The sequence below is a fragment of the Erithacus rubecula genome (genome assembly GCF_903797595.1).
Source record: "Erithacus rubecula genome assembly, chromosome: 12".
Classification (NCBI taxonomy): domain Eukaryota; kingdom Metazoa; phylum Chordata; class Aves; order Passeriformes; family Muscicapidae; genus Erithacus; species Erithacus rubecula.
In genome coordinates, this window is record NC_136664.1 from 172,857 (window position 1) to 188,315 (window position 15,459).

The following is a 15,459-nucleotide window of genomic DNA, read 5'->3' on the forward strand; positions in this document are numbered from 1 at the left end:
TTATGGCTTATTTACTTTCCCTCCTTCCCCAAAATAAAACCTTCCTCTTGCAGGTGATGGGTGCTATGAGAAAAAAAGCTACACTTCCAGGGTTTTTTGAAAAAACACATACCTATTTCTTCTAGAATGGAGAAGCAACTGGAGACTCTATTCCTTGTACTTGCCTGAAAATCAAGTGCCTCTTTCCAGAACACAGCAAGACCTCTTAGCATTGCTTTCTCCTCAAATTCTCTCTATCCAGCACCAGACAAAGTAACAACGCATCTCTCCCTAAATCTTACTGCTTCACACTCTCACCAAGACTTATCAATAAATAAATCTAAAAGAATGGGGGTGATCACATTTCACTGATGCTATGGCACATTTGCTGCAGAAAGGAAACAATTTTTAAGTGTTTGTCCATTTCAAGACCTTAACCCTTCTAGTACCCATACTATTGTCACCATCATCAACAGAAGACATCAAATAGGTTCAAATCTTCTGATACCAGCCTGCACTGTTAATAACCAGAATTTCTCTGGGCTTATCTGAAAAGATAAATAAAACTGGTGACCAGAATTTTGAGGCAAATGTCCACGAGGGGCCAAGTGCTCACATTACCATCAATAACATTACGGGAGAGAGTACAAAAATAGAAGCAACTGCCTTGCCAATTGGAGGTTTAGCTTTCAGAGGTTTACACACATTCCTGCTATCAACAGACAGGGAGTTTTGAGCTCTGTCTTGCACACTGGAAAAATATTCACTCTGTAATCTCAGTCATCTAGTATTTCAGGTATTAGGAAGGTATTCAATCAATCTTGCCTTTTAGTCCATAACAAAGTATTCAAAAGTTTCCTGAAGTACCTTCTTCCTAAGATAGGAATTGGAAGTTTTGAGGAGCTTTTCCACCTCTCCTGCAAGGTCTCTGCACATTTCTGAGGAGCCCATGCAGCCAAGGGTACAAAGAGCCAGCCCCTGCACATACTGCGTGCTGTGATTAAGGTCACTGTAAAGGAGAACAGAGAAAAGTCAATCAGCATGCACACAGAAACTCAACACAAAAATAGGGCATCTATACCTAGAGCCATCTAACCAGCAACACATAGCCCAAAAGAACTTTCTGGATTCACAGCTGTGGGGGAGCACAACAAGCTTTGAGTGCATGGATCACAGGGTTTGCTACTGATTCTACTTAGACTCCTCAGCTATAAAGACAAAATATTTGGTTCAACTATGAGGTTGACCTGTCAGGGTATCCAGGGATTGGGCTGAGAAGAGGGACGACTACACAGAATTCCATTTAAAATTGTTTTAGTTCTGGAATTTGCATGGAAAGTAAAGTACAGACCTGCAGTGACACTGTGGGCTGTGACAGTTTAAAGATGTTCTACAACAGACTTTAGCTTCTGCACTTACAAACCAAACAGTATAGAAATATCTTTGTAAAAGTATCCTCTATCCTGACCAAAAACCACAAACCCCACCACTCACACACCTTGAAAATAATCCATACAAGAATTCTGTTCAGCAGTTTTTCCTATTCACATGCCTAAGGAAGTAATGAAAAGTGGTCACTAAGAAGCTAAATTACCTAACAGGAGATGCTATTCATGAGACTAGCTACCAATGGCACACTAAGCACAAGACAACATAGCTTCTACCTGGCAATCCCAACAGCCTTTAAAATTGACTTCTACACCATTTTTCCACCTGTGTTTGCTACTAAGGTTCCCACAGCACCCAGGATTCAACGCTGAAGAAAGTTAAAAATACAGCTCCTGGTTTGGGAGGCAAGGGGAGCTGGGAGCTGCAGGATGGAAGAGCTGGGGAAAGAAGTGGTTCCTAACCAAACATGCAAGAGGTGCAGAATGGAAAGACAGTATCCTGATTGTAACATGAAGAAGCTATGGCAACATGCAGATGAAGGAACAGGTACCACATACTATTACATAGGTTGCTTTTTTGTTTCCTTCTTTTAACCATTTCTGGCAGCTATATAAAGCTGCGTGTATCACAAGTACCTGCTTCAAGAGGCTGCTTTCCTTTTTGTCTCAAAAATGTGGGTGAAACAGTGAAAAACAATGCCATAAATAAATCTCTTAATGTCTAGATAAAAGTAAGATACAATAGTAGATTTAGAAGCAAAAGGAGAAAGCAATATACAATTCAGGAGATGGTGGGAAGCTGTCCACTATTTTTCCTCAGCTTCCATTTCTAGTTCAAACTCATCACACCCTTACCAGACTCACTGTAGCATAAACAATCAAAAAAGGTGTTAACCTGCAGCCTGGTTCTAGCATTTCAACACAAAAATCTCATCTCCTGGACACTAGGTCCGAAGTTAACAGATCCTCAGGGCCACAGTTTTGTCAAGTTTCATTCAAAGCACTTTGAGGCCACAGTCTAATTGAAGATCAATACTTTACTAATATCCAAGAGGCTTATGTGCTAGCAGTACATAATAAAAACTGGCACACCACACACAACCTTTGGGGAGGTCAACCAGACCCCAGCTGTTCCATACCTGCTCCAATCCATCTTGAAAAGAAAACACCCACTAAACTATGAAATAAAAAAGTCCCATTTTAACATTGCTTGGCTGAGAGAAGTATTAAAAAAATAGCAATTCCCATCCCCTCTTGTCTGATTTCAGTAAAATGACAGCATATCCCAAGCTGCCGCCGTGCTTCCAATGAAAAACATTCATCAGGACCATTAGATCTTAAAAAAAAGCAGCCTTGTTCCTTGACAACTCTTTAGAGCTTGTCAGCAGAAACAAACACACACACACAGGACATGTGTTGCTTGCTACATATGCCTCTTCAAAACCAATGCAATTTTATACTCTCTATCCACTAAAGAATTTAGGATGGCCCAGTACAGACCACTACTACAACAGCCTTATGATAGTCAACAGCATATAACAATTTCACCATACCAGTTCTCTAACCCAAGGGAAAAACCCTAAAGAACTGTAAGCACCACTGTCAGAAGGATACTTTCTGATACTGAAACCTCAAAGCATGGAGATGGTGATACCCTTATGATGGAGAGGTGATACCCTTACTTCTTGATGCAATTGGTCATAAGAAGATGAACATCCTGTCTCTCATCCAGCAGCAACATGGCACCTAAATACCCAATGCGCTTGTCTGTGAATTTCTGAGATGCAATAAGCTTGAGGCACTCCAACTGAAAAAAAAAAAGAAAAAAAAAAAAAAAGCAAAAGAGAAGAAGAAAAAGACATAATTAGCTTGACTTGAAACTACTTCTTCGTCAGAGAAGAAACACTTTGAATTTTGACACATATCTCAGAATGCAATTTCAAAGGTACATTTGGTTCCCATTTTGGTGGTGTGCAAAACCAAGAAAGCTTAAATGACCGACCCAAAGTTCCAAGAAAGCCAGCAGGAAGGAAGGTCATTAGCAGCTACAGCACCTTGAAGTGGCCAGACACTGCTGGTCTTCCATGACCTCACACATACCAGGTATGTGGTTTCATGTCAGACCACAAAAGTAAATGATAACACACAGATAGAGATGAAAGATACATCAGTAAACACAAAATAGTGAACATCTGGAAATCTACAACATGCCTCATGTTTGATATGCACATGAAACTTTTCAACTGGACTTAAAAGCTTCAATTTATCTACAAGGAAGAGGCTCAATGCTCTGTAAGCTGCCAAAACAAGGACATGCAGACATAGGACGAGGGGTAATGACTTCAAATGGAAAAATGGGCAGGTTAGGTTAGATATTGGGAAGAAATTCTTGACTGTGAGCGTGGTGAGGTACTGGTACAGGTAGCCCAGAGCAGCTGTGGTGCCCCACCCCTGGAAGTGTTCAAGGCCAGGCTGGACTGGGCTTGGAGCAAGCAGGTGCCTTTACCCATGGCAGCTGGAACTAGGTGACCTTTCAACCAAAACCATTCTAGGATTCTGTGACTCTAAAACCAGGTTTTGTTTATGATGATCTGTAACTAACATGCTAGCGAGGTAAAACATAGATTGTCAGAGACAGCTATATTTCTGCACTTCTCTGTAAACTCTAGAACACCTGAAGTTTACTAAAATCTTGTGCTTTCCAGCCACTACAAGTGTCCCTTTCCCCCTGCAGAAACGGCAACTGGGATCAATAGCAGAGATGAGATTCACAAGACAACATACACAGTTTCCACCTGCACCCTGCTAATTTGAAATTTGCTAGCTCATTTTTACATCTGACACTTTTAAAATGAAAAACAAAAAACATCAACCACAGAGATATTCTGACATTACTATGCTCTAAAATAGTTTTCTATAACAGACAACTAATCAACTATATGTTTACTTTTCTGACAGGGGAGTAGAGATCTATCCCTCACAAGCAATTCCTGTGAGTCTGCTTCACAAACTAGCCAGGGCAGCAAGTAAGCATTCACAATAGGTTTGAGGATGGCTCAGACAGAGCTAGCAACAGACCCATAGCAAAGGGAGCATGCACAGGCAAAGATATCTACCAGGTGTCAGGAAAAGGAAATCAAGGCCCCAGCTAGACAGAAGCTTGAACAAGGCAACAGTCACAGGTGAGATGCAAGAAATACACACATCATGGGAGTAAAGTTGCACAGTATATTGGTAAGAAAATTAAAGCTGAAGTGCCAGAGAAAGAAAGTGCTATGGCCGAGTCCCAGTCCTGCAATTCTCATGGCCACATGGCACTAGAACACACACTCAATTGTTCACAGTGCTGTCATATGTGAAAGCCCATCTAGTGCAAGGGTGACAAATTGGTAAGAAAAGGCTTGAAAGAAATTGAGTTCAGTCTGCAAGGTTAAAAGGGGATGAAAACCTCAAATGAGTATCTCTGAACAGTAAGACCAGTCCTCAGCAAAGGTAACTGAATTTGCACAAATGCCCCAGATCAACCAGAGATAATGTACAGAACACTAGCTATCAAACTCTCATGTTTCCAATGCTTTCTGTAAGAGAATAATGCACCTCTGAAACAACCTTCTTTCGTGGGTTTACAAGATACTTATACAATCCTCTGCAAAAACGTGACATAAAATTGATGACATCTAAGCTACAGGGTAAGAGCCAATGAAGGCAGAAGATGAATGACTAAGGAAAAGCGTAAGGAAAATGATGACTGCAACAGATACTCTGAGATACATTTCTAGTACTTCTGAATTTAAAAGATATTACTGAAATTTACCCCACAAAAGGTTGATGAGGTCTTGTTTCACTTGTATATAAATAAATGCAGACTAGATTCATGCACAGCAATACTGAGAAACATGATCAGTTGAAGCTCTTACTACGTGTAATTAGTGGAAAAAAATCTTGATACTGTTAAATCCATTTAATTGAAAGGAACAATTAAAATCTGCTACATCACTACTGTAACAGATACTACTGGCATGCAACCAGACTATGACTGATCCAACTTTAAGTGGCATAGCCACTTTTCCAACTGGAATTTTTTTCAAACAGAAACAATGGCAAGAACAGTTATTTGACCATTTGTCCATGCTGTCCAAGGACTTCTACACCCTAACCGAATGGACTTTGCACATGCTCAGGAGACAGCATGCCATCCAGGCACATCAGCATGCACTGGTAAACAGGCACTCATTCTCATACTTGTGTACAAGAGACCCCAGGTCAAAGGTGAGGAGCCCTGGCTCGGACAGAAGTAGATCCACCACTCAGTCCTAGTTACTCACACTGTTAGTGCAGTCTGTTTATAGCTTTCACAGAGACTGTAACACCACTTGTGGCTCTCCTGTTCTTCAGTAAAACATCTTTCCTGCATATCCATCCTGTCACTCTGAAGCTTATCACCTACAATGCAGGAATCTATCTACAAGACTAAAGTGCTGGAGCAGCCTATGTCCTCAATGGGTCCCCAGCTCACACAAACTGCACTCCTATACAAGAGCAGCACCTTGAAATATTCCTTCCGATGGTAAGTGGAAGGACATGCAAAGGTCTCTAACTCACTCTGAGAACACTTGTTAAAACCCCTTTTCACCACGCCCTCCTGAAAATGCAGCTGATAAATTAAAGAGAACCAAGGGCAATGAATGAAGTATCCTGCTCCCCAAACAGCCAGAACAAATGCCTCTTTTTGAGATGCAGAAAGCCTGGCAATAACAGATACTGAACAATCTGCTTTAGCCTTCTTTCACTAACAGTGAATGTACCATTGCTTACAAAAGCAGAAACTGAAATTTTCTGCTTTAATTATTAATGCTGAATTAGTAAATTTAGTTAGTAATGGTAAATTAAATAATTAAATTAAAATGATAAATTATAATCTTCCTTATATGGGATTAAATACTTGAGTAACAAGATAGAAGAATGAAATTTAAATAATGTTCATAACACTGAAATTCTAGATCACACTTATCTGTAACACTTTTCATTTTTCTTAAGGCTCCAAGATACTTAGCCTTAATTTTTTATGATAGAAGTTTCTCTTTTGGACCAGGGAGACTGGCTATTGAAAAGTGTTAAGAACAGAATAATATACAAATTCTCTTGCTCTTTTTCAAAAACTCATTACTCTGAGAGAAGAATCCAATAACACAGAAGTAAGATGAGGCCCTTAATATGCTATAGGAGAGTCCAGACTCATTAATCCTAACTCTACCTGCAATTGGGTTTCACTGGTTTGAGCTTACTGTTTCAGTGAGACATATTAGGATTGGTAAATCCAACCACAAATGGACAGACACAAAAGACATGAAGCTACTTGAAGTGATACAACAATTTGACTGAATTAAGCTTTATTGAAGACCTAGATTATATTACTATTAACAGGACACTCACTGACTCCTAAGCAAAACTGATTATGCCCCAACAACCAAGTAAAGCTAACCTGAGGGACATCTTGTAGATAAAGAGCTTCCATCTTCCTGTCTCCATTTCCTAAAATTTCTGTCAAAAATAGCACAATCAAAAATAAACCAAGAGATGGAAAACTCACACCTGCATTCTCCATGTCACCTCACTAAGATGGGGATAAGGAACACCAACTTCCGATTGTCAGGAACAGACCAGCTCTTTTCTGTCTCATATACACTGCTTTATAAGGAAAGGGGTATAGAACCTCCTTTGAACTATTTATACTTTCCAGAGACAGAATTCCAAAGTGCTATTTGGATCCAATTGCAAAATACCCCTATATCTTGGACCACGGTTTGAGCACTACTGCTCTGCAGAAACATGGACGGTGAGGAAGAGACAGTATGGCAAAAGCTGACTAACCTCAAGTTTCAATACAAAATATGTAAGCCTCAAACAGCAAAGATCACTAAGAAAGTCTAAACTAACTAGCACAGGTTCAGAACACACATGAAAACAGACCTCAAACATCCCGAAGGACAGCAGAACGCACCTAGGAACACTCTGAACAAGTCAATATGCCCAAGCACAGAAGGCACCGAATTTTAACCTACCTGTCCAAAGTGTGCAGGATATCCCAGCATGTGCATATAGAGCAGCTTTGCCACGTTTCTGCATCGGTAGGTGTTGTCCTCCTCTCGGAAGGATGAGCGGATAGCAGCACACTCCTTCTGGATCATCTCACGCTCCTCTGCCTGGGTTCGCGCTGTCCGGATGGTCCGGATCAACTCCCGCAGTCTGATGGGGGCTGGCATCCTCTGGGAAACAAAGAGGTCTGTAAAACTGCACTGTCCCTAAGGGCTTCATCGTGGTCTGACACTTCCACATATTCTTACCCTACAATTACGTAAGCAAAAGAATGAAGAAAATATAGGCTACTTGAGTAGCATGGGTAAGAGTAACCTTGAGAACCCAAGGACTTCACTGTATCTCAAATCTGCTCTTCCAGAACATTAGAAATGGGAACTACTCCAATTTGAGGTACCTGTCAAGTGACCATATCATAACTCCCCACCTGAAGCAGGCAGAAACAACACTCTGCAAGGTACTCTCGTGGTCACATCATCTGCCTCTCTCCAGAGGAGCCAGGCTCCAAAGAGAACTGATCCCAGAATCATGACAACTTAGGATGGAAATCCTCTACAAAACACAACTCTGTTTAATAACTTGCACAAGATTTCATCTAAGTGCTTCAGATGGCCCTGCTTCAAAAATCCTGCTAACTTGTGCCACACACTTCCTTCTTAGAACTGTGGAAGTCAGCAGAAAAGCAAATGGAAGAGCAATCTTAAGTGTGTGGATATTTCAAAGAATCCTGTTTCAAAAAGAAACAATCAGGTTTACATCATCCTTTTATTACACCCCAATTAGAACCCTTTCTGAAGCAAACAAGCCTGTGACATGACTGTCTGGCAGTACAGGTATAAAAGGTCTGTACAAGAATACTCAGAGTAATTCCACCTCATCAGAAGGAATACTGACAGAGCCATCTGACCCAGAGAGCAATTTAGTCTGTCAAGAGGAAAGCAGCTGTCAAACAGAATCCAAACTTTAGGATTTATGTTCAAAAGTTGAACTTTATAGTTCACGCTCAGCAAAGCTGACTTCTGACTTTCAGGGAACTCAGACTATATAAACATCTTTATAGCCTTCTTTCATTCATGCCAGCCTGCAAACAGAACTGAGCCCTTCTGGTAACAGGTATCAGACCAACTTCTAAAAAGTTTCCCTGCCAGTCTGCTACAGATTTTGCCTGGGTCACCACTCCCTCTGAATACTGTGTCATACATTTTAAGCATTGCCTTATAAGACGTGCATTCAGGTGCTGGCTTACATGATACCACAGAACAGAGAGGCTGGGACACAGCTAACAGCTTTTCTCTGTCTGCAGAAAAGCAGAGAGAGACACATGTACAAGTTAAGGTGGCCTTACAGTATGTCAGACAAAGGCAGTTCTAAGTCCTGATTATAAACTCATACTATGCTAGCCCTCTTCAGCCAAACCATGTAGACTCCTCACATTTAACTTCTCCATTTTCATACTTGAATAAGCTTGAACTTACAGAGACACAAAGCAGTCAGTTTTGAAAATGGAAGAGCAGAGATATTCTTCCTGCATAAGGAAACTCTGTCCCAAAATGCTGACATGTGTAGGAACAAGACTATTGGACACATTAATCCTTACTCTTGCCTTGTCTCTCTCTGTGAATTCACAACATTGCGTCACATTGCTGTGACATGAATAAATTAATGGTTGCTATGCACTCGTGCTTCACTAACAAACATAACAAAAATAGTCACGGAGAAGTAAGAAATCCATCTCCAGAACAAGCTCTTCCATGGCTACTACTTTTGCTGCCATGCCTGTATGTAATACAGTTCTGCATCCTTTCTGAAGGGAAAGAAATGCAAAATGCTGCATGCAGCACTTAAGGGGTAGATGTAATATTAACGTATTTATATAAAATGCCTTCCATTTTTTGCCTCACTATTATTTTCCTGAAAATTGGTAACACTGTGGAGTTTTGACTGCTGCAAAGTGCTCAGCTTGTGTATTTCACAACCGTATCATAATCCCAAAAATCTCTTTCCTGGGTGGCAACTGTCCATGTTAAGCGGGGAATTTTTAAGCCTAGATCCACCTACTACACACACATATCACATGATTCTAAACTGATCTTGATACTCCTACACTCTTGTCAGAAAATTGGGCAGAAGTAACAAAGATAAAAGTGCTACTGCAGAAATATTGCTCTGCAGTCTAGAGGCAATAATTTCATAATCACAAAGATCACTCATGTGCAGCTCATGCTGAAGAAGGTGGGTCCAGTCCTTCCACTGTGCTCATACTGACATTCCTGAGACATGCAACAAACAGCTTGCCCTCTTACTGCCAAAGGCAGTCCTGAGACACATCAGTCTGCCTTGTGCAAAGACAGGCAGCAGTGAGATCGTGTGGCTTTGGGACACCTCAGGAGTGAAAAGAGGGGAAGGGCTCACTCCAGCATGAATCCACACTTACACTACAGCTCAGTTAACTTTATATACAACAATGCTGTTCCTGAGAAGAGAAGCAGAAGCTACTACTAGTCTAGCTATTACAACCATGACTGACTCCTTTATTTTAAAGAAAGTGTTCTTCACAAAGATTTTGAAACACTAATACATAACCTGCAAACAAACAGAGGTTTGCCAACAAATTGTTCTGATATCACTAGTTGTTTTGCTCCCACTCTGTATCTGAAGGTTTATAAACTGCTGAACACTGATATCTGCAGCCTGTGACTTGTACAAGCACACTCCTTTCCTTGCCAGTGCACCAAATCTTCCTGCAGGTATGCCCATGGAAGGCTTCAGCATCTTAAGCTTGGCCCTGGAAACAGAAAATAAAAGGAAAGACTGCCTAAACAGTTCTAGTTGATAGAAAAACAGAATTCAACAATGTTACTCTGTATGTGAAGTACAGTTTTTAATGAATTGTTTTTCATTCATCTCTGGTGCTCAGGCAGGACTTCCTGTCATACTGAGAAGGCAGGTACAATGACAACAAGCTGAAGATCTAGTTGGACTTCGCCTGAATATCATTCAGATATTGAACAAAGTGAATAGTCAGTATTTACAAATGTCTTAAATAAGTAACTAGCAAGGCACACTGTAAAGATTATTTTTCCTCCTCACTTCACAACCACAGGAAAGTAAGCAGAACCAGCACTTTAGATAGCAAAGAATTAATGAATTAGACTCAAGAACCAATTTCTGAGGTTTCCTGCTGTTATCACTTGCGTAACAACCAACGCAGCTACACAGAGTCCAACCAGAAGGACTAAGAGCAACTGCATCTCACACACACATCCTACCTGATGACAACAGAACAATTCAGAACTGCTGTGATGAGGACAACATCAAGGACAAAAGACAGAGCTGTGATTTACTTTCCAACATTCAGAACTTCTGTCCTCGTGCTGCAACTACATACTATTTTTTAGTCAATATCAAATCATTCAGCTTTTTAAAAAATATATCTTTGAATCTGTCCCATACAAAAGATTTTCCACCCATCTATGTAAAATAGTGTATTCTTCTCACAGATCACCTTACGTGTTCATCTGTGAAGCTTGAGCTCTTCTTGTGTATTCTCTTCCAGTATTTCAACACAATGTAATTCCCATGCAATGTAGCCCACTGCATTTTCTTCCCCTCCACAAGAAAGTGTTCTCTTAATGCCAAAAATTCTTGCATCAGATACCTGCTCTTTGCCTTCAGTGCCTTTAAGATTCTTCTGCATGCTAATGCACTGGAAATCTCATTGCAGTTCTGAGTTCCAGTCATTTCAAGTAAGTGTAAGCAGTAGTTACTGCAGATGAGAAGAAACTTTGTACATGAGAACACTTAAATTCAGAAACACTACAGAAGAGATTAACATTTACCTAGTCTCAGCAATTTCAAAGCCTATTATAATGCCAACAGACCTTCACTGCAACAATGGGAGGACAACTATGCAATCTAACAACAGCAGAGCTTCACTTTAGCTGGTGCCTGTGTGCTCCTCAGAACTTCCTCCAAAGTAGCAAATCTTGTTCTTCAGGATTAGTTAACATTCTTCCCCAGTATAGACACATCCTTTTATTCTTTGCAGATCAACATAAATGAGAAGGCAGTTTGTAGAAGTTGTTACCCTCCTTTGGTTTAAAACAGGCATTTCCTTCAGCGATTTCTTTGCTAATTACAAGCTCCAGAAATTGGGGATGATCTCTGAAGACTTGAAAAGAGCCTCATAGTTAATATTTACAATATCTGGTAGGGTTGCACACAAAATTCTTCAACCTTATCAGATCTGTTTCCATCTTCTCATTTTGAATGCTTTGCTCCTTAGAAGAACCTACTATCAAGACCAAAACTTCTGAGAGAGTCAGAGACGTAATTCAGATTAGTTCAAGTTGTATCAGAAAGCAATTCAGACAGTAGGGGCCTTCAAAATGCATGCTCATAAGAAAAGGCAGCAGAGTTACACTTTGCTTTATGCAGAGACCGCTGGAGGGGAGCAGGGGAGGTCAAGTAAGAAAAAAGTGCCCCAAAACAAGAGAAGTAGTCTGAAGAAGTGATGGTCCCACTTCCAGTTTCATTACCCACCAACAAGAAATGCGGCACAGCAGTGCTCAAGAAGCAAGGCTCGGTGCTGCTCCAGGGCTGGGAGGAGAAGGAGAGGCAGAACAGAGGACAATGCACAGACCCCACCCAATTCCAGTGTCAAACAACCACAGACCCCTCCCCACCCCCTGCTGACCCCAGAGCACAAGTCAGAACCTCGGATGAGCGATCCCATTCCTGCACAGCTGGGACAAACACCAAACCCAGCAACTCCTGAACTGCCTTCGAAAGACACACTGAGCTCCCAGTCAGTACAAGCATTAACCTCAACAACTGACAAAACAGGCAGAAACTAAAAAATGTGGGAAGAAGGATTAGCACAGCTATACAGCTGATAACCATGACAGATACAGGCAGAATTCCAGATTTTCTGGCTTCTGTTTCAATACTGCAATCATTACTGACCTATGTTATCTTTGTATTTATGACCTGCTTCTAATTTTTTCACTATTCTAATCTATGAGATAATCTGTTTATTTTACTTCCTGTTCAGTTTCCTGCAGAGTTAAACTTTAAATAAATAAAAAAAGCCCACACAAACCCCCCCCCCCACCCCTCTATGTCCTAGCTAATGTCAGATGAAAGATAAGATGCCACATTTTTACATTCATTAATATAAACTTTACAGCAAACCACCAAACTTCAGCTATGCCCTTAGAAGGTCTAATCTTTGATTTTACCTGTGGCATGTCTGCCAAATAGCATATACAGTTTGCACTAATACCTGTGACATCAGCAGATTCACTTGTACTCACATTACTGCTGCTCTGTTTTTAGAGTTACAGCCTCATCACATATTTTTACTTATTAACTCAAACACTCTCCTTTAGTGAAGGAATGCTCCTACCAAGGCAGAACATACCCTTTTCCCCAGAGAACAGCTGAGTATAATCTGGAACAAATCAGCATCACCTGCATTTGGATGAAATTGCTCTATCATTAAAAAATGTGATGAGATCAGACAACCCATTCCCTGAAGTTATACAGGGCCAGCTCACAAATACAAATACTCACAGTGGAGAGGAACAAGCAGCTTTACTGAGTGCCATCTCTTTTAGCAGCAGTGGAGAGCCCTCACACTTGGAAAGCTGACATTCCAAACCTGACCTGTAGGAACCAGGGCGGGCTCTGTGTGCCCCAGGACAGGCAGCTCGGACTCATGTGCCACTGTCCACAGCCTGGTGACACTCACGGAGCTCACTGAGCCACAACACTCTGCTACCCTGTAACCCCTCACAGGACACCACAAAGATACTACTGGATCTTTCCATTTCCACCGTGCCACCTTCAGGAAAGCAGATCAGCAGTCACAGGAACAGAAAAGAAAAGCAAAACAAAAAGGAAGAAAATCCTTTTTTCATCAAAAGAGGAGGAAATCTGAAAGTTATTTTACACAGTGGAAGCAAAACTGCATCCCTTCACAAAACAATTATCCAAGGCTTACTCTTCCCTTCTCAAGAAAAGAGAAATTTAAACACCTTTCCTTTTCCCAGTACAGGAGAATGGAAGGGTTCACACCAAACACCTCAGGAAAAAAAACCACATAATCTCCTGCCTTCATTCAGCTCTCGAGTACCCAATAAGTTTTCAAATCCTGAGCCAAACATCAGAGAACACACAAGTCAACAAATGAAAAAAATTGGCAACAGAATGTGATATACAATCAAAGAAAAAAATAGTAAGTGTAATTCAGAGAAGAGGTAGCAGAGAAATGGATACAAAAAGCTGTTGTGCACTATCACATAGAAGTTAATCACAAAAAAAGAAAAAGGGGGAAATTAATTTCTCTGCTATTTTAAATGTAGGCTGCTAGGACCACCCCTAAAGGATTCCCCAGCATTTACAGGGGAAAACACACATATATTTTACTGTTTAAGCCACTATAGACCAAACACCTTTTGGCCACACGTGACATTGTTATCCCTTCAGAGATGTTCCACTGGAATTCTGTGCTGTCCCATTGATATTTCAAGCGTCAGAAACTGAAATTTGTCGCTCAGCATTTTGACACACCACTTTCAACATAATAAAACACACACCTGTTCCACCTGTTAACTTTTAAAACTATGTCTACTATAAAATAAATTTCAATTGATCTTAGAGCTCGTGCGAGAACTCAACCAGCCATGAAGAAGGGACTCGGAGGCGCCCTTACAGGCCGGCCGTCAGACAGCAACTCGCTGCAAATACCTTTAGCGGTACCGAGTATCGCCCGCTTCCATCAAAACCCACGAACGGCGAGCGGTGCAGACGCGGTAACACGCGGAACGCTGGCGCAGCCTAGGCAATAACACGCCGAGGGAAGGACGGGCACAAGCCCCGGCTGCTGCCGAGAAGGCACAGCACGAACCAGCTCCAGGGGGACGCGCTCCCGAGCCGAGCCCGCAGCGCCGCGTCCGCGGCGGAGAAGGGCCGGGGCAGGCACGGAGCGCTCCCGGCCCGAGCAGAAGGCCCCAGGGCGCACAAGGCCCCGGGGGCAGGGCAGAGCTCGAGGCGGCCGGACCGCCGGGCACAGGCGGCGAGAGGGCACGGGGCGGCCGCGCGGAGAGAGCGGCCGAGGCGCAGCCGCGCAGCTCGGGGCGGACAGAGGCCCCGAGACTCGCGCGGCCCCGGGCGGCAGCAGCTGGAGGTCAGGGGAAGCCCGGCCTGGGCAGCGGCGGCCCGAATCGGTCCCACTCACCAGGCCGGTCCCTGCGGCAGCAGCGGCGGACAGAGCCGGGCATTCAAAATGGCGGCGGCGCGGCCGCAGCACCGATACCGCAGGCGGAGGGATCCGCGCGCCGCCTCGCTCCCCGCCACCCCGCAGGCTCCCTCGACCGCGGGTTGGAGCTCGACCGCGCCGGGCTCGGCGGGACCGGGGCGCGGATGGCGAGAGAGCGATGCAGCACCGCCGGTGGCGGGACGGAAAATGCCGCTCGCACTACTTTTCTTGGCGAAAGTACCGGTGAGGTTGGTCTTAGAAGGAAAGGTGCGTCTGCACCGTGGCAGTCCCTGATGACGTCACGCGCGGGGCGGTCCCGGCGGCGCGCGCTCCTCACGGCGGGGCCGGGCGGGACCCGTAGCCAGTATCCGCGGTTCCGGGATCGGGGGGTTCCGAGGCCGGCGGGGCCAAGCCACTCCCACCCGCCGGCTCTCGCAGTGTTTAAATGTCCACCGGCGGTGGGGGGAGCGCCGTGTGCGCCAGTAAACGAGGTGTCTGTGGAAGGGGGTAGAGACCCACCCTCGCCCCAGGCAGCTCTTCTGTCCCCACTTCCAGGACCTTATGTCACATTAACGATCACTGAATGATGAGGAACTGTCCCACGCCGAGCCCGGTCAGCAACACAGGGCCGGCCGGACACTGCGGGGGTGCGAGAGAGGGCACGGGTACGTTCGGAGCGAAGGCTCCCGCACGGGAGCCGGGTCACGCTGCCACGGGGCCCGCACTGCGGGCCAA

General features: G+C 43.4%; 1 protein-coding gene across 3 annotated transcripts in view; it reads right to left on the bottom strand.

Annotated features, from left to right (window-relative positions):
- The window catches only part of AP1G1 (adaptor related protein complex 1 subunit gamma 1), a 35,999-nt gene extending 20,980 nt beyond the window's left edge, over positions 1–15,019 (bottom strand). For all 3 annotated transcript variants that reach the window (XM_079316133.1, XM_079316131.1, XM_079316132.1), the window contains exons 1-4: positions 14,704–15,019; positions 7,430–7,633; positions 3,050–3,174; positions 847–988 (exon numbers count right to left, since the gene is read on the bottom strand). In XM_079316133.1, coding sequence (XP_079172259.1) covers positions 847–988; positions 3,050–3,174; positions 7,430–7,630 — 468 coding nt within the window. In that variant the 5' untranslated portion in view covers positions 7,631–7,633; positions 14,704–15,019. The remainder of the gene's footprint in view (positions 1–846; positions 989–3,049; positions 3,175–7,429; positions 7,634–14,703) is intronic.
- Positions 15,020–15,459: the final 440 nt, after the last annotated feature.